The 22,996-nt window shown below is 43.9% G+C and overlaps 1 protein-coding gene across 1 annotated transcript; it reads left to right on the forward strand.

The window, feature by feature from the left end:
• Positions 1–169: 169 nt before the first annotated feature.
• Positions 170–10,664, forward strand: LOC128687211 (ADAMTS-like protein 5; the record flags this gene model as incomplete). Its single annotated transcript, XM_070081936.1, is given in 3 exon segments — positions 170–330; positions 1,920–2,496; positions 8,320–10,664. Coding segments are annotated over 3 exon segments (1,112 nt in total), but the record flags the coding sequence as incomplete, so codon positions are not given.
• Between the last annotated feature and the right edge of the window lie 12,332 nt (positions 10,665–22,996).

Here is a 22,996-nt window from a genome sequence, read left to right on the forward strand (position 1 = left end):
ATATCTCCACCTATAGCAACATTTGTTGACATATCTCCACCAACAGCAGCAGTTTATGTCTATCAATTCCCTGTTTGTTTACAAGTTTCCACCACTCCCATCCTTTGTTGACAAATGTCTCCACCAATCGCGGCCTTTGTTTACACGATGACGTGTCATGTGCCAACAGCTCTGAAAATGGGCGGGAAGTTCATGCTGAACGGTGATTGGCTGATCGACTGGCCGGGGGAAGTGGAGGCAGGAGGAACTTCCTTCACCTACAGCAGAGCTGAAGATGACTCCGAGACCTTGTCTACGCTGGGACCAACCACAGACAACCTCACATTAATGGTAATGGAAAACTGGGTGTTGAAGGCACTACTGAATAGTGTTAGGTTAGGTACTGTTCGTCAGGAAACAGGACAAGTGTTTCCTGACGTGGGTCTTAGATGATAACTCGCCGTTGGAGCTTTTCGTCATCTGAGTGAGGCCTTCCGCTGGCTTACCGGTCCACCCCTTTAAAAATTATGGTCATAGTTATAACCATTTATATGATGAAATAGTGTTACTCTTGTGTTTTTAATGGGAAAAATGGCTCCGTTAAGCTAGAAGATGATTTATAACCAGTTAAGGTCATCACTTGACAGGTACCTAATGCTTCACTAGTTATATGAATCATCATTTGTATATAACATTCGTGGGGGAGCGCTAAACCCACAAGGATCACCCAATCTTTAGGAATGGGAGGCATTCGGGTTTGATGCGACAAAGGGGAGGGAGGATAAGTCCAGTTCCTTGGATCAAGACACCATCCCTGAGGAGAATGCAAGAGGAGAGATGCACCTTTAGGTGTATATATATTTAGGAATATATTGATATGAATATGTATATATAGCTATGCAAAAAAACCACGAGGGGAGGGGGCTTTGAATGATAGCTCCAGGCATTTCGTGTTGCAATCAGCACATCATCAGGAGCTTGCAGTGTTGCAGAAATTACAAGGAAGTCCAGGCATATTTGTTTCCTTGAAGGAATCTGCTTGGACTTCCTACTCATTTCTGCAACATTGCAAGTTCGTGATGCATTGATTGCAACACGAGACGCCTAGAGCTATCATTCAACTCCCCCCGTGGTTGTTTTGCATCTTGTATCGCTTGTTCTCGATTATTGCATAATATGTGGATATGTATAAACAAAAAGATGGACGGGGGGAAAGGGGAGAGAGGGATCGAACCTCTGCCAGTAACTTAACAGGTAGCCACTGTTGGAGAGCCCTGTCCATCTCTCTGTTTTCTCATTATTACCTCAAACTCCTGATCCTCACAATTCTTCTGCTGTATAGCCCTTGTGGCTTAGCGCTTCTTTTTGATTATAATAATAATCACCATTCTTCTTTGCTGAAAATGGTATAGAATACCGACAAGTTGAAGATTAAGACACATGCGCAACAGTTGGGTATCTTTATCGTTGAAACGTTTGGCCTACACAGTAGGCTTCTTCAGTCAAATACGAAGGGAGCAGTAGAGATCAAATAAAAATGATGTAATCAGTCCATCAACCTTGGAGAAAAAGTATTTAAGGTGGTCAGTCCCTCAGCCTGAAGAAAAGTTCCAGACCATGGAAATGATCTCTTCTCCAGGCTGAGGGACTGACCATCTCAAATACTTTTTCTCCAAGGTTGATGGACTGATTACATCATTTTTATTTTATCTCTACTGCTCCCTCCGTATTTGACTGAAGAAGCCTACTGTGTAGGTGAAACGTTTCATCAAAAACGATACCCAACTGTTGCACATATGTCTTAATTTATGAACTAAAATCCGAATTCATGGAAATGTGTATATACACACTGTATTGTGCCTTTTTGTTCTTTGTGTATATATAGCTTAAGTGTGTTCATGAGTGTTCACCGAGTGTTCACCCATGGTGTGTGCTGGCAGGTGTTGCTGAGGGAACACAACCCTGGGATCCACTATGAGTACTGGACCCCGAACACTGAGATCACCACTACCACCAGGACCACACCTCTACTCCTAGTCTCGCTACCCCAGGATGTCTCCAATACTACCAGTACTACCACCACTACAACCACCACTATAACCACCACTATAACCACCACTACCACATCTCCCACAACCCCCAGCACCTATTCTAGCAACCTGATAACCACAACTACAACAACAACGCCCCGACCAGCGGTACTAACAAGTGTCAATAAAACGAAGATACATCGGCCACTTCCACCGCCTCGCCGATCAGACAACGAAGTGCACATAACATCACCGATGCGCAAGCCAAAGAAACCGATCAAGATTAAAGACGGGAAGAGACACAAAGGGGAGAAGCAGAAGGGGAAGCGGGGCCAGAAAGGAAAGGGGAGAAAAGACAAGATAGCCAAGAAGAAGCGAGGGAAGAAGGGAAAAGTTGGTAAAAAGGAACCAGAGGTGCCAGCTGTGTGTGCCCCGTGTGAGAAACCAAGACAACAGACCAAGCAAATGTTTTGCACTAGCGACTTCGGTGAGTCAACATTTTAGATTGAACCACACGGGTGTACTCCCTCACGTAATAATAATAATAATAAAAATAATATTATTATTATTATTATTTATTATTATTATTATTAACAAAATAATAATGGTAATAGTAATTATAATAATAATAAGTTTAATAATTATAATAGTGGTAATAATAACAATACAGAACTAAGGACTACCAGAGGTCCATGTAGGCAGAAAGTTCTGTACATCAAGCTCTTTTACAAAGCTCCTCTATATGCCACGATCGTTTTGGAAATACGATGAAAAAGTTAATCCAAAACTCCTTCACAGTAATATAAGAAAGTTTATTTATATTCACTCCTGAAAGAATTTCAGGATTTTTCCCCCACACATGTTATTATTTTCCCCATACTCACCATTATTTTCTCCATACCTGCCATTACTTTCCCCACACCCACCATTATTTTCCCCATACCTGCCATTACTTTCCCTACACCTACCATTATTTTCCACACACCCGCCATTACTTTCCCCACACCCACCATTATTTTCCCACAACCAACATTATTTTCTCACACCCACCATTATTTTCCCCACACCCACCATTATTTTCCCCACACCCACCATTATTTTCCCCACACCCACCATTATTTTCCCCATACCTGCCATTACTTTCCCCATACCCATCATTATTTTGCCAAAACCCACCATTATTTTCCCCACACCCACCATTATTTTCCCCACACCTATCATTATTTTCCCCACACCTGCCATTACTTTCCCTACACCCACCATTATTTTCCCCACACCTGCCATTACTTTCCTCACACCCACCATTATTTTCCCCACACCCACCATTATTTTTCCCACACTTGCCATTACTTTCCCCACACCCACCATTACTTTCTCCACACCCACCATTATTTTCCCCATACCTGCCATTACTTTCCCCCACACCCACCATTGTTTTCACCACACCCACCATTATTTTCCCCACACCCACCATTATTTTCCCAACACCCACCATTATTTTCCCCATACCTGCCATTACTTTCCCCACACACACCATTATTTTCTCCATACCTGCCATTACTTTCCCCACACCCACCATTATTTTCCCAACACCCACCATTATTTTCCCCATACCTGCCATTACTTTCCCTACACCTACCATTATTTTCCACACACCCGCCATTACTTTCCCCACACCCACCATTATTTTCCCACAACCAACATTATTTTCTCACACCCGCCATTATTTTCCCCACACCCACCATTATTTTCCCCACACCCACCATTATTTTCCCCACACCCACCATTATTTTCCCCACACCTACCCTTATTTTCCCCATACTTTTCATTACTTTCCCCATACCCATCATTATTTTGCCAAAACCCACCATTATTTTCCTCACACCCACCATTATTTTCCCCACTCCCATTATTTTCCCCACACCTGCCATTACTTTCCTCACACCCACCATTATTTTCCCCACACCCACCATTATTTTTCCCACACTTGCCATTACTTTCCCCACACCCACCATTACTTTCTCCACACCCACCATTACTTTCTCCACACCCACCATTATTTTCCCCATACCTGCCATTACTTCCCCCACACCCACCATTGTTTTCACCACACCCATCATTATTTTCCCCACACCTGCCATTGCTTTCCCTACACCCACCATTATTTTCCCGACACCCACCATTATTTTCCCCATACCTGCCATTACTTTCCCTACACCTACCATTATTTTCCACACACCCGCCATTACTTTCCCCACACCCACCATTATTTTCCCACAACCAACATTATTTTCTCACACCCACCGTTATTTTACCCACACCCACCATTATTTTCCCCACACCCACCATTATTTTCCCCACACCCACCATTATTTTCCCCACACCCACCATTATTTTCCCCACACCCACCATTATTTTCCCCACACCCACCCTTATTTTCCCCATACTTGCCATTACTTTCCCCATACCCATCATTATTTTGCCAAAACCCACCATTATTTTCCCCACACCCATTATTTTACCCACACCTGCCATTACTTTCCTCACACCCACCATTATTTTCCCCACACCCACCATTATTTTTCCCACACTTGCCATTACTTTCCCCACACCCACCATTACTTTCTCCACACCCACCATTATTTTCCCATACCTGCCATTACTTTCCCCCACACCCACCATTGTTTTCACCACACCCACCATTATTTTCCCCACACCTGCCATTACTTTCCCCACACCCACCATTATTTTCCCCACACCCACCATTATTTTCCCCACACCCACCATTATTTTCCCCATACCTGCCATTACTTTCCCCCACACCCACCATTGTTTTCACCACACCCACCATTATTTTCCCCACACCCACCATTATTTTCCCCACACCCATCATTATTTTCCCCACACCTGCCATTACTTTCCCTACACCCACCATTATTTTCCCGACACCTGCCATTACTTTCCCCCACACCCACCTTTATTTTCCCCACACCTGCCATTACTTTCCCCACACCCACCATTATTTTCCCCACACCCACCATTATTTTCCCCACACCCATCATTATTTTCCCCACACCTGCCATTACTTTCCCCCACACCCACCATTATTTTCACCACACCCACCATTATTTTCCCCACACCTGCCATTACTTTCCCCACACCCACCATTATTTTCCCCACACCCACCATTATTTTCCCCACACCCATCATTATTTTCCCCGCACCTGCCATTACTTTCCCCCACACCCATTATTATTTTCCCCACACCTGCCATTACTTTCCCCCACACCCACCATTATTTTCCCCGCACCTGCCATTACTTTCCCCCACACCCATTATTATTTTCCCCACACCTGCCATTACTTTCCTCACACCCACCATTATTTTTCCCACACCCACCCTTATTTTCCCCATACCTGCCATTACTTTCCCCATACCCATCATTATTTTGCCAAAACCAACCATTATTTTCCCCACACCCACCATTATTTTCCCCACACCCACCATTATTTTCCCCACACCCACCATTATTTTCCCCACAACCATTATTTTACCCACACCTGCCATTACTTTCCTCACACCCACCATTATTTTTCCCACACCCACCATTATTTTTCCCACACTTGCCATTACTTTCCCCACACTCACCATTACTTTCTCCACACCCACCATTATTTTCCCCATACCTGCCATTACTTTCCCCCACACCCACCATTGTTTTCACCACACCCACCATTATTTTCCCCACACCTGCCATTACTTTCCCCACACCCACCATTATTTTCCCCACACCCACCATTATTTTCCCCACACCCATCATTATTTTCCCCACACCTGCCATTACTTTCCCTACACCCACCATTATTTTCCCGACACCCACCATTATTTTCCCCATACCTGCCATTACTTTCCCTACACCTACCATTATTTTCCACACACCCGCCATTACTTTCCCCACACCCACCATTATTTTCCCACAACCAACATTATTTTCTCACACCCACCATTATTTTCCCCACACCCACCATTATTTTCCCCACACCCACCATTATTTTCCCCACACCCACCATTATTTTCCCCACACCTACCCTTATTTTCCCCATACTTTTCATTACTTTCCCCATACCCATCATTATTTTGCCAAAACCCACCATTATTTTCCTCACACCCACCATTATTTTCCCCACTCCCATTATTTTCCCCACACCTGCCATTACTTTCCTCACACCCACCATTATTTTCCCCACACCCACCATTATTTTTCCCACACTTGCCATTATTTTCCCCACACCCACCATTATTTTCCCCATACCTACCATTACTTTCCCCACACCCACCATTATTTTCTCCATACCTGCCATTACTTTCCCCACACCCAAAATTGTTTTCCCAACACCCATCATTATTTTCCCCATACCTGCCATTACTTTCCCCACACCCACCATTATTTCCCCAGCACCCACCATTATTTTCCCCATACATGCCATTACTTTCCCTACACCCACCATTATTTTCCCGACACCCACCATTACTTTCCCCACACCCACCATTATTTTCCCACAACCAACATTATTTTCTCACACCCACCGTTATTTTACCCACACCCACCATTATTTTCCCCACACCCACCATTATTTTCCCCACACCCACCATTATTTTCCCCACACCCACCAATATTTTCCCCACACCCACCATTATTTTCCCCACACCCACCCTTATTTTCCCCATACTTGCCATTACTTTCTCCATACCCATCATTATTTTGCCAAAACCCACCATTATTTTCCCCACACCCACCATTATTTTCCCCACTCCCATTATTTTCCCCACCTGCCATTACTTTCCTCACACCCACCATTATTTTCCCCACACCCACCATTATTTTTCCCACACTTGCCATTACTTTCCCCACACCCACCATTACTTTCTCCACACCCACCATTATTTTCCCCATACCTGCCATTACTTTCCCCCACACCCATCATTATTTTCACCACACCCACCATTATTTTCCCCACACCTGCCATTACTTTCCCCACACCCACCATTATTTTCCCCACACCCACCATTATTTTCCCCACACCCATCATTATTTTCCCCACACCTGCCATTACTTTCCCCCACACCCACCATTATTTTCACCACACCCACCATTATTTTCCCCACACCCACCATTATTTTCCCCACACCCATCATTATTTTCCCCGCACCTGCCATTACTTTCCCCCACACCCACCATTATTTTCCCCACACCTGCCATTACTTTCCCCCACACCCACCTTTATTTTCCCCACACCTGCCATTACTTTCCCCACACCCACCATTATTTTCCCCACACCCACCATTATTTTCCCCACACCCATCATTATTTTCCCCACACCTGCCATTACTTTCCCCCACACCCACCATTATTTTCACCACACCCACCATTATTTTCCCCACACCTGCCATTACTTTCCCCACACCCACCATTATTTTCCCCACACCCACCATTATTTTCCCCACACCCATCATTATTTTCCCCGCACCTGCCATTACTTTCCCCCACACCCATTATTATTTTCCCCACACCTGCCATTACTTTCCCCCACACCCACCATTATTTTCCCCGCACCTGCCATTACTTTCCCCCACACCCATTATTATTTTCCCCACACCTGCCATTACTTTCCCCCACACCCATCATTATTTTCCCCACACCTGCCATTACTTTCCCCCACACCCACCATTATTTTCACCACACCCACCATTATTTTCCCCACACATGCCATTACTTTCCCCACACCCACCATTATTTTCCCCACACCCACCATTATTTTCCCCACACCCATCATTATTTTCCCCGCACCTGCCATTACTTTCCCCCACACCCATTATTATTTTCCCCACACCTGCCATTACTTTCCCCCACACCCACCATTATTTTCCCCACACCTGCCATTACTTTCCCCCACACCCACCATTATTTTCCCCGCACCTAGCATTACTTTCACCATTTTCTGGAGATACTGAAAATTTACAAGAATAAAACTTAACTCTTAAATACCACTACAGTATTTTTGACAGCCCCTGCGGATTTAGTTCTTCCTCATAAATGTAATGATGTGAATCTAATGATTAATCTAATGATATTGTTAGTAGTAGTATAGTAGAGGTTGTAGTAGTAGGGTTTTCAACTTCCAGTTGTGTTCCCTTGTATTTTGATCCGAGGAAGAGGAAGGTATAGTAGCTGTAAGCCTCTGCAACAAGAACCCTTCACTGGCATGTGTTCTTGTGTCAGGTGTCAGTAACAGCAATGTTTTGTCCACAGTGTCGCGTGTGGAGGTGCTGGGCAGCGAGACGGTGGGCGGGGAGCGCCGCTACGAGGTATTGGTTCATCAGTCTTACAAAAACACAGTGCCTCTGCTACACAAGGAGTTCCTTTGGGTCACCAACCCTTGCCAGTGCCCGCTGCTGCGTCATGGCCGCTCATACCTGGTCATGGGCATCACGGAGGTCACAAGAGGTCGCGAGGTGCGCCTGGTACTCACCAGAGGCAGCTATGTGCGCCGCTACAAGCCCCAAAATTTGGCCAGGATTCTGCGCATCAGGCATAATGAGATGCGCTTCTGTAGGCCATGGAGGAGAGATCTGAGATTTGTCCAGCCAGCAGCCCTCAACGAAACTGATTTGAATGCAACTTAGCCCCCTCTCACTCCTACCCATGCCACTAGCTAGTCTACTTCCCTCCGTCTAGGAACAACCACCTAGCCCCTTCTCGTCTGTCTGGATGACACCTAGCCCAAAATCACCCGTCTGAGGTGGCACCTCAGATATCAGAGCATAAACAAACCTTCAGGGTAGATCCTGATGGCTCCCTTAAAGCCACCGAGCACATTAGGCTGCTTAGTGAGAGCTAATGACACCTAGTGTTGAATTATTAAGTCACAAGAACAGTCTTGACATGACCGAGTCACAGCACCAAACGGCAGGGAGAAAGGTGTATGCAGGGAGAGGTGAGTACAAAAGAGAAATATCAGAGATGGTGCAATAAGCCAGTTTCGTCTAACAGATCGTAGAGAGAATCATCGCTATGCATGGAAGTGGCCTAGTGAAGAGGCGCTGAGAATGCCTCACAGTGATGTGTTACCCTCATCACTTAGGAGACAACAAAAGTGCTAGACCAAAGAGAATGAGATATAAGTGATATATATATATATATATATATATATATATCTATATATATATATATATATATATATATATATATATATATTGATCGGACGCATTAAAAGCACGTGGGTCATTCAGCGGAAGGAGTGGTCGATAACATAGATGACCGAGCAATATATTAATCACCTTGAAGAGTGTACGAACCACTCACTGAATGTCACAGTGAAGATAGTACTTCTTGGGGAATGTAGTTGTGTGAAGAATATAGTCATTTCCTAAAAAAAAAAAAAACTGTAGTATGACCTTAACAAAGGTAGTGGCTGTCTAAAGAATGTAGTAGCAATCTAATAAATTTAGCTATGGCTTGAAAAAGTATAGGATTGCATTAAGGAACATAAAGGGTGCCAGGATGTAAGAAGGCGACTTCAGCAGTTATGGCTGAGATATGCAGCTAGCATAACTTCCAGCACTGTTTACACATTAACGTCCAGTGTCAGCCCAAGACTGACATCCACTACTGCATCCAGACTGATGTCAAGTGTTGCACACAGACTGACATCCAGTGCTGCCCCCACGACTGACGTCCAGTGCTGCTCATGGACTGACATCAAGTTCTGCTCTAGGCTGATGTCCAGCGCTGCCCCGAAACTGATGTGCCTGTCTCTGGACTGACTTCAAGTTCTGCTCCAAGCTGACTTCCAGTGCTTCCTCTGGACTGACGCCGATAGCAAGAGGACATTGCATCTTGATCAGTGTGGTGCCAAGTGCCTAGTCAGTGTGTCAGTGCACCATATAAAAGCCACAGTATTGACGCCTGTCTGACAATAGACATTTCTCCAGACATACATCGAACATTAACCAAATTGACATGATAAGTTGTTAGTGATCCGAGAAATGCAGACTGAAGAAAGAGGAAAAACTCTGTGAGTAGGCAGAAGTGAGAGGATACAACTGTTAAGTAAAGAAGAGGACGTTCATACACTGCTGAAGAGGGTCTCTTAGTGAGACCGAAATATGCAGCTATCTCTTACCTGTGTTTAATATTTCTGTCTTGCTACTTGTTCATTTTGCGTCACTCAGTGTTTATGACACTTAAATTCAAGCTAACATACACACACACATTGTGCCTCGACAGTCGCCAGTATTAGCCGAAAAAATAAACTTTTTACTGTCAGGTGAAACGTAAGAACGAAGCTGAACGTTGCAAGTGAACGTCAGACAGTTTGTGCGACCCCTCACAGTTGAACCATTCGAAGAAGAAATGGTAGATGAAACAGTAATAGTTACCAGAGATCTTGTGAGATAATGAAAGTGTTAACATGTGCGAAACCGACCTAGTAGCTTCCTAGCAAGAGGCTCAGCTATGTAGCACAAGCCGTTGTGCGAGTTGAAATTGATGAATGTACCGACAAGTGATGATCCCCCCCCCCCCACCGAAAAAAAAATAATCCACACTATCAAAATTTGCCCCGGTGAAGCTGGTGTAGACCAGCACACACATGCTATGTTGCTCAAAAACTATGTTTAAACTTTTTTTTTTAGTGAAGATTACGAATGTTTTGATCACGTGTGAATAGATAATGTCCTTGCTGAAGCGTTTGTGGTGCTGGAGAGAGTGCTGTTGTGTGCCCTGGCGGTCACATTGATCGTGAGCGAAGAGGTGTGTGTGGCGTGAGGCGTGTGTATGGTATCAAGGTGGTGGTGTTGTTTCTATGTATTGAGGAGTATATATGACTTGCTGATGTGCGTGATGGACTGAGTTGTGACACAGAGACACGAGAGACGTGACTGTGGCCAAGTGAAGCGCATTTGTGAAACGCTTAATGCATTTATGACCAGTTGAAGCGTGTCTGTGACACGCTAAATGCATTTGTGACCAGTTGAAGCGTGTCTGTGACACACTTAATGCATATGTGACCAAATGAAGCATGTCTTTGACACGTTTAATGCATTTGTGACCAGTTGAAGCGTGTCTGTGACACGCTTAATGCATATGTGACCAAATGAAACGTATCTGTGACGCCTGATGTATTTGTGATCAATTGAAGCATATCTGTGACAAGCTTAATATTTTTCCCTATTGAAACGTGTCTTTGACATGTTCAATGCATTTACGACCAATTGAAGCAAATGCGTAACACGCTTATTGCGTTTCTGACCAACTGAAGTGTGTCTGTAACACGCTTGATGCATTTATGTAAAAAGCAACATTGCTGACGAGTACTGAAGCCGAGACACAGGTTGCTGAATGACTACAGGGCGAAACGTTGTCCCAATAAACGATTGTCTAGCAACGTCTGTCTTTATCTACTCGTGACATAGCGGAGACACACATATATAGAAGACAGAAAGTCCAGGGATGGTGTCCCAGACTTGCCTGGCGACCTGACTCACCAGACCTGCCTGGCGACCTGACTCCCCAGACCTGCCTGGCGACCTGACTTCCCAGACCTACCTGGCGATCTGACTCCCCAGACCTGCCTGGCGACCTGACTCACCAGACCTGCCTGACAACCTGACTCACCAGACCTGCCTGGCGACCTGACTCCACAGACCTAACTGGCGACCTGACTCCCCAGACTTGCCTGGCGACCTGACCCCCACACCTACCTGGCGACCTGACTCACCAGACCTGTCTGGCGACTTGACTCTGAGCGACAACATTCACACACGCGCGTGCAACCTGAACTTCGGGAGCGCCTGCGCACGTTACCTGATATAAAACACATGCGTACTCCGCAGCCTCAGAAGCCGAGCTTAGATACACACATGTGCGTTTTGTACTTAGGTGTGTACACCGCAGCCTGAACGTACATATACGCACATCAGCAACATATTTAAATTACACTGATAATATACTCTTGCCACGGCAGCATATATGCATAAAAAAACAAGCAAACGTATATACACTAGAGCATGTGTGTGTGTGTGTGTGTACACAACAAAGGGTATATATATATATATATATATATATATATATATATATATATATATATATATATATATATATATATATATATATATATATTATATATATATATATATATATATATATATATATATATATATATATATATATATATGTATGCAAACAAGGTGGATAAAGACAGGATGTTCCAGAGATGGGACACAGCAACAAAGGGACACAGTTGAAAGTTGAAGACTCGTATGAATCACAGGGATGTTAGGTAGTATTTCTTCAGTCACAGAGTTGTCAGGAAGTGGAATAGTCTGGGAAGTAATGTAGTGGAGGCAGGATCCATACATAGCGTTAAGAAGAGGTATGATAAAGCTCATGGAGCAGGAAGAGTAACCTAGTAGCGACCAGTGAGGAGGCGGGGCCAGGAGCTGTGAATCGACCCCTGCAACCACAACTAGGTGAGTATACACGTGTGCATGTGCAAGTGTACACACAGACCAGACTTGTCACAGAAAAAAATGTAAATAAACTATGAACATAAATATATTATTTTATTTTGATATCCTCCTTTATTGATGTTTTATTACTGTTTATATATATATATATATATATATATATATATATATATACATGTATTTGTTATTGTTGCAGTTTTATAACTGTAGCGTAAGAGCGCCTCTGGTAAGACGGTGATGGAGTGACTGATGGTGAAAGTTTTTCTTTTTCTGGCCACCCTGCCTTGGTGGGAAACGAGAGGCAAGAGCAGCGAACAGCGATACATGATAGAAGTTCCAGAAGCAGGAAGAGGAGCTGAAATTCAACTCCCCTCTCACAGAAGTGGGTGAGGACACAAGCTCCAGCGGCAATATCCTGTTAAACTCACGTCTCTCTCTCTCTCTCTCTCTCTCTCTCTCTCTCTCTCTCTCTCTCTCTCTCTCTCTCTCTCTCTCTCTCTCTCTCTCTCTCTCTCTCTCTCTCTCTCTCTCTCCCTCTCTCCCTCTCCACAAAGGTGGGCGTGTGGGTGTCAGGGAATATGGTGGAGTGGGAGTGTAAGTGTCAGTGAAGATGGGTGCGAGGCGTGTGTGTGTCATTGAAGATGGGTGGGTGGGAGTGTGGGTGTCAGTGAAGATGGGTGGGTGGGAGTGTGGGTGTCAGTGAAGATGGGTGGGTGAGAGTATGGGTGTCTGGGAAGATGGGTAGGTGAGCGTGTGGGTGTCAGTGAAGATGTGTGGGTGGGCGTGTGGGTGACAGGGAAGATGGGTGGGCATGTGTGTGGGTGTCAGGAAAGATGGATGGGTGGGTGCCAGGGAAGATGGACGTGTGAATGTCAAGGATGATGGGTGGGTGGGTGTGTGGGTATCAGGAAAGAGTGCTGGGCGGGCGTGTGGGTGGGAAGATGGGACGGTGGCGTATGGATGGGAGTGGGTATCAGTGAAAATGGGTGGGTGGGCGTATGGGTGTCAGTGAAGATGGGTGGGTGGGAGTGTGGGTGTCAGTGAAGATGGGTGGGGGCAGTGGGTGTCAGTGAAGATGGGTGGGTGGGCGTGTAGGTGTCAGTGAAGATGGGTGGAGGGCGTGTAGGTGCCAGTGAAGATGGGTGGGTGGATGTTTGGTGAACCAAGGTATGTGTTGGGTTGGTTCAGGAGGGCAAGTGTGGTTGTCTGCTTGGCCGAGATCGACAAACAAATTATTGTGAATATTGAATGTAGGGAACCCAAGCCAGAAATAACGTCATCGCGTGAAATACTGGAATTTCACACACACACACACACACACACACACACACACACACACACACACACACACACACACACACACAGATGGGACATAGCAACAAGGGGACACAGTTGGAAATTGAAGACACAGATGAATCACAGGTATGTTAGGAAGTATTTCTTCAGTCACAGAGAAGTTAGGAAGTGGAATAGTTTGGGAAGCGATGTAGTGGAGGCAGGATCCATACATAGCTTTAAGCAGAGGTATGATAAAGCTCATGGTGCGGGGAGAGTGACCCAGTAGCGGCCAGTGAAGAGGCGGGGGCAGGAGCTATGACTCGACCCCTGCAACCACAACTAGGTGAGTACACACACACACACAGCGAAGATGCGGGGGTCCAGGAGCTACGACTCGACCCCTACAACTACTAATAATTGAGTACACATACACACATCTGGAGAGTGAAGTAGGGAAGGCAGGATCCATACATAGCTTTAAGATGAGGTACGACAAGCATCTTAGAGCAGGGAGAGTGGACCTGTGTAGTAGCGACTAGCAAAGAGACGGGGCCAGAAGCTATGACTCGACCCCTGTAACCATAAATAATTGAGTGCACAAACACACAGTACAAGGAACATATTCTGGTGGATCAAACTACCTAAGGAAAGGAAGCAAAGATTGATTGTCAGAGAAGAGATGTTAGAATGGTGAAGAGTAACAAGTGGGGTACCTCAAGGATAGATATTAGGACCAGTGCTGTTTCTGGTTTGTGTGAACGATATACGAGATGGGATTGAGAATATAAACAGATGAGGATGAGGACAGGTTTCAAGTGAGTCTAGACAAACTGCAGGATTGGTCTGATAAGTGGTTGCTTGAATTCAACCTCAGCAAATGCATGGGGCCAGAAGACCAGAGAACACCGAGTATAGACTCAGGGGACAGAGGATGCAGACCTCATTCAAAGAAAAGGACCTGGGAATCAGCACAATGCCTTGCATATCGCCAGAGACTCGAACCAAATAACCTCTGGAGCCAGTGTTCGCCTGGCAAATCTGAGAGTAATCCTCAGGAATCTCAACACAGAGACATTTCAGGTGCTTTATAAAGCATATGTCAGATCCATTTTGAAGTATGCAGCACTGATGTGGAACCCATACCTGAGGAAACGTGCTGAGAAAGTGCAGAAGTATGCAACGAGACTAGTTCCAAAGCTATGGGGAATGAGCTACGAAGAAAGGCTAAATTGAATCTAACGACTCTGGAGGACAGAAGAACCAGGGGAGACATGATCACAACATACAAAATATTCAGAGGAAATAGTAGGACAGACAGAGACAGGTATTCGGTTGCACATACAAGCTACATTGATGTCAGGAAGTATTTCTTCAGCCTCATGGTGGTCGGGAAGTGGAATGACCTCATCGAAGAAGTGGTGGAGTCTTTGGAAATTTTTTACACAATTTCCTAAATGTAGAACATATAAATAAATAATATAATAATTGTGTAATAAAACATGATGCTGATTTGACTCTATCGAGAAATTTCGAGGGAGGGAGGTGAGGAACAGCCAGTAGAGACATGGGGAGGAAGGACGCCATGTTGAATTTAATGTGTGAACACTGGACTGGAGTGTGCAACTAATAATCCAGTATTCTTGTCGCCTAGTTGGGGTGTTTCAGCCTAAATTTGTAATATGAACCTATGTTAATGTCCTCTGCTGATGAATTGGGACAGGAAATTTGCGGGACCTCAAAAATTACATGTAGATGGTGGAAAATAAATGCAGACATCACACACAGGGAAGTGCACCATAGTTTTTGCGTCTAGATCACTAGCTGGCCAGTGTACGGTCTAGGTGTTAGGCAAGTGTTGTGGTGTGATCCATATACAGCAATTAAATGGTAAGTGTTAATACCAATTATATTTGTTGTTCCCAGCAAGTCTAATCCTATACAGTCCACACAATTTAATTACCAGAGTAGCTGGTTTTGATATTATAATTATAAATTTAATGTCAGGTCTGGCTTTTTGTGAGGGCGGTGAGGAAGTGGGCAGTTGAAAGAGTTGCAGTTCAGTGACCTACTGTAACAAAGCCCCACTTACCTCACCCAAATTACTTGCAGGTAATAATTCAGGAATGGCACTGTAAACCTCCTGCAGGTGATTTGCTCACATAACATAATAATAATAATAATAATAATAATAATAATAATAATAATAATTTTCAAAGTGGCAAACTCCATACATAGTTTTAAGAATAGGTTCGATAGGGCCCAAGAGGCTAGAGGACAATAAACCTGGCAAGTGGCAAGTTGAGAAGCGGCGCCAGGAGCTAAGACTCAACTCTAGCAACCCCATGTAGATGAGTACATATTGTTAACACACACACACACACACACATCAACCAAATAACTGCTGCAGCATACGGGCGCCTGGCAAACCCGAGAATAGCGTTCCGATACCTCATTAAGGAATCGTTCAAGACTCTGTACACCGTGCACATCAGGCCCATACTGGAGTATGCAGCATCAGTTTGGAACCCACGCTTCTTCAAGCACGTCAAGAAATTAGAGAAAGTTCAAAGATATGCAACAAGGCTAGTTCCAGAGCTAAGGAGAATGTCGTACGAAGAAAGGTTGAGGGAAATCGGCCTAACGACGCTGGAGGAGAGGAGGGTTAGGGGAGACTTGAAAACGACATACAAAATACTGAGAGGAATTGGCAAGGTGGACAGAGACAGGATGTTCCAGAGATAGGATACAGAAACAAGGGGTCACAATTGTAAGATGAAGATGAAGATGGGTCAAAGAGATGTTAGGAAGTATTTCTTAAGTCACAGAGTGGTCAGGAAGTGGAATGGTCTGACAAGCGATGTAGTGGAGGCAGGAACCATACATAGTTTTAAGACGAGGTATGATTAAGCTCATTGAGCAGGGAGAGAGACGACCTAGTAGCAATCAGTGAAGAGACGGGGCCAGGAGCTATGTATCGACCCCTGCAACCACAAATAGGTGAGTACAATGCAGGAGTAACAGTGAACAAGAGCAGGACAATACTGCCTCGCTTTCATTCATAGAAAAAATGCAACAAAATTATGATTTTTTTACTAAAGGTTTTGTGCGAGGCTGCGTAGTGAGTTTTTAACTCACTTACGAGGCTTTTAATGGTCTCTATCTGATCTCCACTTATTGTTTAAACGAGTTTTACAACTACTGAAGTTAAATTAACGTGATAAAGCCTCATGCGTGGGCGAAATGTTGTTAATTAAGGATCCATACTGCTTACTTGACTTATGTATCAATACTAAAATTTTGCCAATTGAACAATAATTGACAGGAAGCGCTATATTCCTTGTTTTTCAAAGATCATCGGTTAACATTTGCACATACAACACATTTCAAATTTAATATTTTTTCATGTTCTGTTTTCTATTTTACATCTGACTTCTAACATTCTTGATCTGAGTTCGTCAGAGACAACTCTTAAATATACAATCTTTGCTTTATTCAGTGTTCTTACCTGGTTTATTGTTGGATTTGAAGCCTCTCTACTTCTCGAGGATCACTCAAGAATGAATTTCACCTATACACCGCCTGTCAAGAATACTTGAATCCCTAAATTAGGTCTTGAACTCTCCCTGTACATAAAATGAAAGTATAATGTTTGTCAGGAAACTGAACAAGTTTTTCCTGATGCGGGTCTTAGTCATATGATGACCCTCAACTGGAGCTTTTTGTCATCTGACCGAGGACTTCCACTGGCTTACCGGTCTACCTCTTTAAAAATCATGGTTATGATTATAATCATTGGGTTTATACTTATATACAGTGAAATACACCCCATGGTGTAAATACATTAATGCTTTCAGTGCATATACGTAGAGATAAATACATCCCTCAATATATATACGTGTCACTGTTGTTAGTGTGTGCTCATTAACAACCCAGATGGAGACAGAAATACAGGAGGTTGATTAATCTGTATATTTCGACCCTCTTCTGGGATCCTCTTCAGTAGTGCCTTTATGGCAAAGACTGATGAATACATGATCTTTTTTCACCCGTGGCATGCTCTCTTGTTGGTACAGGAGCATGACAGAGTTTATAAAGCCAACAAGGACATGTACATAAATATGTGTATGCCTCTCAGTGTTTACATAGAGGTATACTTTAATTTCTATTCAAGGGATTCAAATATTCTCGACTGGTGGCTGACAGGTGATGCGCAACCTTATTGACCCTCGTGTAGTCAACATGCTTAAAAGCGACCAAACTAACTGCAGCTACATTAAGACTAACTTGGAATGGTTCTGAAATGTTTCCAACCGCCAGAGCAAATGGTGTCGCGAAATTGTTAAGTGTTGGTGTTTTGTTGGTTAGCAACTGTTGGTTCCTCCTCAGGCTTCAGGAGGGTACGACGTTGATAGACGTGACACAAACAGTTTAACTTGGGATCTTCTCTTGAAACTCACCAGAGAAACACATTCTATAACGCTGTTCAGGGATGCGCTCTTTTGATCATTTGGCAAACCGTTTAATGTGAAAAAAAAGCACAATCAGAGATTAATAATGCTATACAACACCGGTAAGTAGATGAATAAGACACACGTGCAACAGTTGAATATTTTAAAACGTCCATGTTTCGCTGCCTCAGTCTTCATTTCGACTAATGAAACCTGCTAAGCAGGCGAAAAATGTCTGGCCAACAAAGATACCAGACTGTTACACATGTCTTAGACACCCAGACAGTACATACAGTATACTAAGTTGCTAAAGAAGAACTTAAGTAAACTCGGTAAACTCTATAACCCAGTCCAGTACAGAGCCATCTAGTGACATCCACTGGAGAGGTACAGGTATGAGACACAGACATGGTACAGCATCATGGAGTACTTAACTCTACTGACGTGTCGCCCTGAGACTCTGGGTTTTACCAAATCGCAAACAGATCGACCTGGTACTAGAAGGTGGACAGTACAGTGAACAGTGGTGAGGTGAAGAACGAGTGAGGTGCAGCCTCCGAGTAATTTACTAACAAGAGGTTCAGCTAAGTTGTAGAAAACGTTTTTTCTGATTGAAATTGTTGCAGATATCGATGACTGGGAGTCGAGGATTCTTCTGGGTGTCTTTGTCAACATGTAGCGCACCATTCCAGTTTATCAAGTGATCAGTCGCTTCCAGAAGGATGGGGGGGGGGGAGGTCACTCCCCCTGGGTTTGATCCCAGACCAGGTCTCCTGATTTTGGGAATTACGATGTATTACACAGGCGTTGTTAAGTTGTCCATTCTGTTGGCATATTGGTGCTCTGAGATGCGCTTATGGAACTCTCTGATGATTAAGACACATGTGCAACAAGTGGATATCTTTATTGTTGAAAGGTTTCTCCTACAAAGTAGGCTTCTTCAGTCAAATATATTATTATTATAATCAAATACATTATTATTATAATCAATAGTCAAATACAGAGGCAGCAGGCGTAGTAGTGAAATCAGTCCATTAACCTTGTAGATACAGCATTTGAGGTGATCAGTCCCTCAGCCTGGAGAAGAACTCAGCTTCATGGTCTGGAACGATATCGCTCCAGACCATGAATACATTAGGCGAAACGTTTCAACAATAAAGGTATGCAACTGTTGCATATGTGCCTTAATCATCAACTTGTCGGTATTTTATACCATTTTAAACATGGAGTTCTCTGCATCTCTCGCAGTTGTTTTACGCTAGTAATGTTGGCGGTGTTTTGTCTGGCGATGTCTTTTTAACAGTGGCAGCTTCGTTTAGTTTGCAGATGGAGAAAATCTTGATGTGTTTCAGAATCGAGTTGTTGGGGTAAACCACGTATCTCATATTCGTAGCATCGGGTCACTGCTAAATAATGTGCGCGCGTCGTCTGCAATACCTCCTTCGTAATCATTCAAAATTTCACTGTGGCTAGATGTTATGCATGACTGTACCTTGTTGTGTTATCTTTGGTAAAGCAAGACGCATGATCCCCTTTACACTTCAATAAATGTTGAACTGATCCTTTTGACAAAGTGTGTGTTTGTTGTACGTATTTACAATGGCGTGACTGGCAGAACAACCGTAAGGATGGTTACCAAATTTACAAATTTCAATGTTTTAATAATTTTATCGTAAATGAAAGGAGTCATGTTCAAATTATGTAAATTACTATAGCTTAAGAATATATATATGAATGGTTCTGAGTTTGTTATTATGATCCTAATTGTCTGGCTGGTAGTTGGGGACACAATGCGCATCTTCCTCTGTCCTCCAGCGTCCCAGCTGACCTGTCTAGTTAGTTCCATCTTGCAGTCAGTGTCTACCTGCAGTAGTTGAATGACTGTGTACATGAGCTCTTACTTATTATTTACCTCTGAGTACATGTACTCTGTCGACCTGCATTTCTGAGGTAAGTTAATATCATTTCCAGATTTCCAGTAGCTTAGTTAAACTGGGATAAAATATTAATGACTTTAAATTTTTGATGTTTGACTAGGAATTATTATATATTGTCGTAGTTTTTAACTTTCGAAGTCAATTTAGAATAAAAAATTATTTAATCTTATATAGCAAATTACCTTTGATAACACTCGTTATAACAAGACAGTCGAAAACTTGACTGTTACACCAGTATTAAACAGTGATTATTATGAACAAATAGAAGGGTGGACGAGGGGCTCGAATCGCTGTCCGTAAATTGATGTTTCGACTCTCTACCGTCAATTTACGGACCCTTCTCTTCATTCATCGACCGTTGTTTATTACACTTGAATCTGAGTTCAGTGACTATCATCGTTCTCTGGAGAACATGAGACAGTCATCTGAGGAAGGAGACAACTAGGTAAATTAACTGCAATATCCTTAACTGTTTTAACGCGCACGTGTGTGTGTGTACTCACCTAATTGTGGTTGCAGGGGTCGATATTCAGCTCCTGGCCCGGCCTCTTCACTGACCGCTACTGGGTCCTCCCTCTCCCTGCTCCATGAGCTTTATCATACCTCGTCTTAAAACTATGTACAGTTCTTGCCTTCACTACATCACTTGCCAGATTATTCCACTTCCTAACAACTCTGTGCCTGAAGAAATACTTCCTAACATCCTTTTGGCTCATCTGAGTCTTCAACTTCTGATTGTGACTCCTTGTTTCTCTGTCCCATCTCTGGAACATCCTGTCTCTGTCCACCTTGTCTCTTCCACGCAGTATTTTATATGTCGTTATCGTGTCTCCCCTGACCCTCCTGTCTTCCATTGTCGTCGGGCCAATTTCTCTTAACCTTTTTTCGTAGGACAATCCCCTTAGCTCTGGGACTAGTCTTGTTGCAAACATTTGCACTTTCTCTAATTTCTTGACGTCCTTGACCAGGTGTGGGTTCCAAACTGGTGCTGCATACTCCAGTATGGGCCTGACGTATATGGTGTACAGTGTCTTGAATGATTCTTTACTGATGTACCGGAACGCTATCCTTAGGTTTGCCAGACGCCTGTATGCTGCAGCAGTTATCTGACTGATGTGCGCCTCAGATGTGCTCGGTATTATACTCACCCCAAGATCTTTTTCCTTGAGTGAGGTTTGCAGTCTTTGGCCACCTAGACTATACTCTGTGTGCAGTCTTTTTTACCTTTCCCCGATCTTCATGACCTTGGATTTGGCAGGGACCAAGCTTGTATCCTGTCCAGGTCTCTTTGTAGTCCTGCCTGATCCTCGACCGATTTGATTCTCCTCATTAACTTCACATCTGCAAACAAGGGCACTTCTGAGTCTATCCCTTCCGTTATGTCATTCACATACACCAAAAACAGCACAAGTTCTAGGACTGACGCCTGTGGAACCCCGCTTGTCACAGGCGCCCACTCTGACACCTTGTCACGTACCATGACTCGTTGTTGCCTCCCTGTCGGGTATTTTCTGATCCATTCAGTGTCTTCCCTGTTACGTGTGCTTGATCATCTAGCTTTTGCATTAACCTCTTGTGAGAAACTGTATCGAAGGCCTTCTTGCTGTCCAAGAAAATGCAATCTACCCATCCCTCTCTCTCTCTCTTGTCTTACTTCTGTCACTTTGTCATAAAACTCCAGTAGGTTTGTGACACAGGATTTTCCTTCCCTTAAACCGTGTGGTTGTCGATTATATGCTTGTTTCTTTCCAGGTGCTCCACCACTCTCCTCCTGATGATCTTCTCCATGACTTTGCATACTATACACGTTAGTAATACAGGTCTGTAGTTTAATGCCTCGTGTCTGTCTCCTTTTTTTTAAAATTGGGGCTATATTCGCCATCTTCCATACCTCAGGTAGTTGCCCAGTTTCAATAGATGTGTTGAAGATCTTTGTTGGTGGCACACACAGCATCTCTGCTACCTCTCTAAGGACCCATGGAGAGATGTCTGGTCCCGCTGCGTTTGAGGTATCAAGTTCACATAGCAGCTTCTTCACCTCCTCGGTTATGTGTACCTCATCCAGCATTTTTTGGTGTACCTCCCTGTTCTGATTTCCTGGAGTCCTACCAGTTTCCACTGCAAATACTTCTTTAAATGTCATGTTGAGCTCCTCACATACCTCTTGGTCGTTTCTTGTGTGTGTGTGTGTGTGTGTGTGTGTGTGTGTGTGTGTGTGTGTGTGTGTGTGTGTGTGTGTGTGTGTACTCACCTAGTCGAAGTTGCAGGGGTCGAGTCCGAGCTCCTGGCCCCGCCTCTTCACTGATCGCTACTAGGTCACTCTCCCTGAACTGTGAGCTTTATCATACCTCTGCTTAAAGCTATGTATGGATCCTGCCTCCACTACATTGCTTCCCAAACTATTCCACTTACTGACTACCCTGTGGCTAAAGAAATACTTCCTAACATCCCTGTGATTCATCTGTGTCTTCAACTTCCAACTGTGTCCCCTTGTTGTGTCCCATCTCTGGAACATCCTGTCTTTGTCCACCTTGTCAATTCCTCTCAGTATTTTGTATGTCGTTATCATATCCCCCCTATCTCTCCTGTCCTCCAGTGTCGTCAGGTTGATTTCCCTTAACCTCTCCTCGTAGGACATACCTCTTAGCTCTGGGACTAGTCTTGTTGCAAACCTTTGCACTTTCTCTAGTTTCTTTACGTGCTTGGCTAGGTGTGGGTTCCAAAATGGTGCCGCATACTCCAATATGGGCCTAACGTACACGGTGTACAGGGTCCTGAACGATTCCTTATTAAGATG

Source organism: Cherax quadricarinatus, unplaced genomic scaffold, assembly GCF_038502225.1.
Source record: "Cherax quadricarinatus isolate ZL_2023a unplaced genomic scaffold, ASM3850222v1 Contig5194, whole genome shotgun sequence".
NCBI lineage: Eukaryota > Metazoa > Arthropoda > Malacostraca > Decapoda > Parastacidae > Cherax > Cherax quadricarinatus.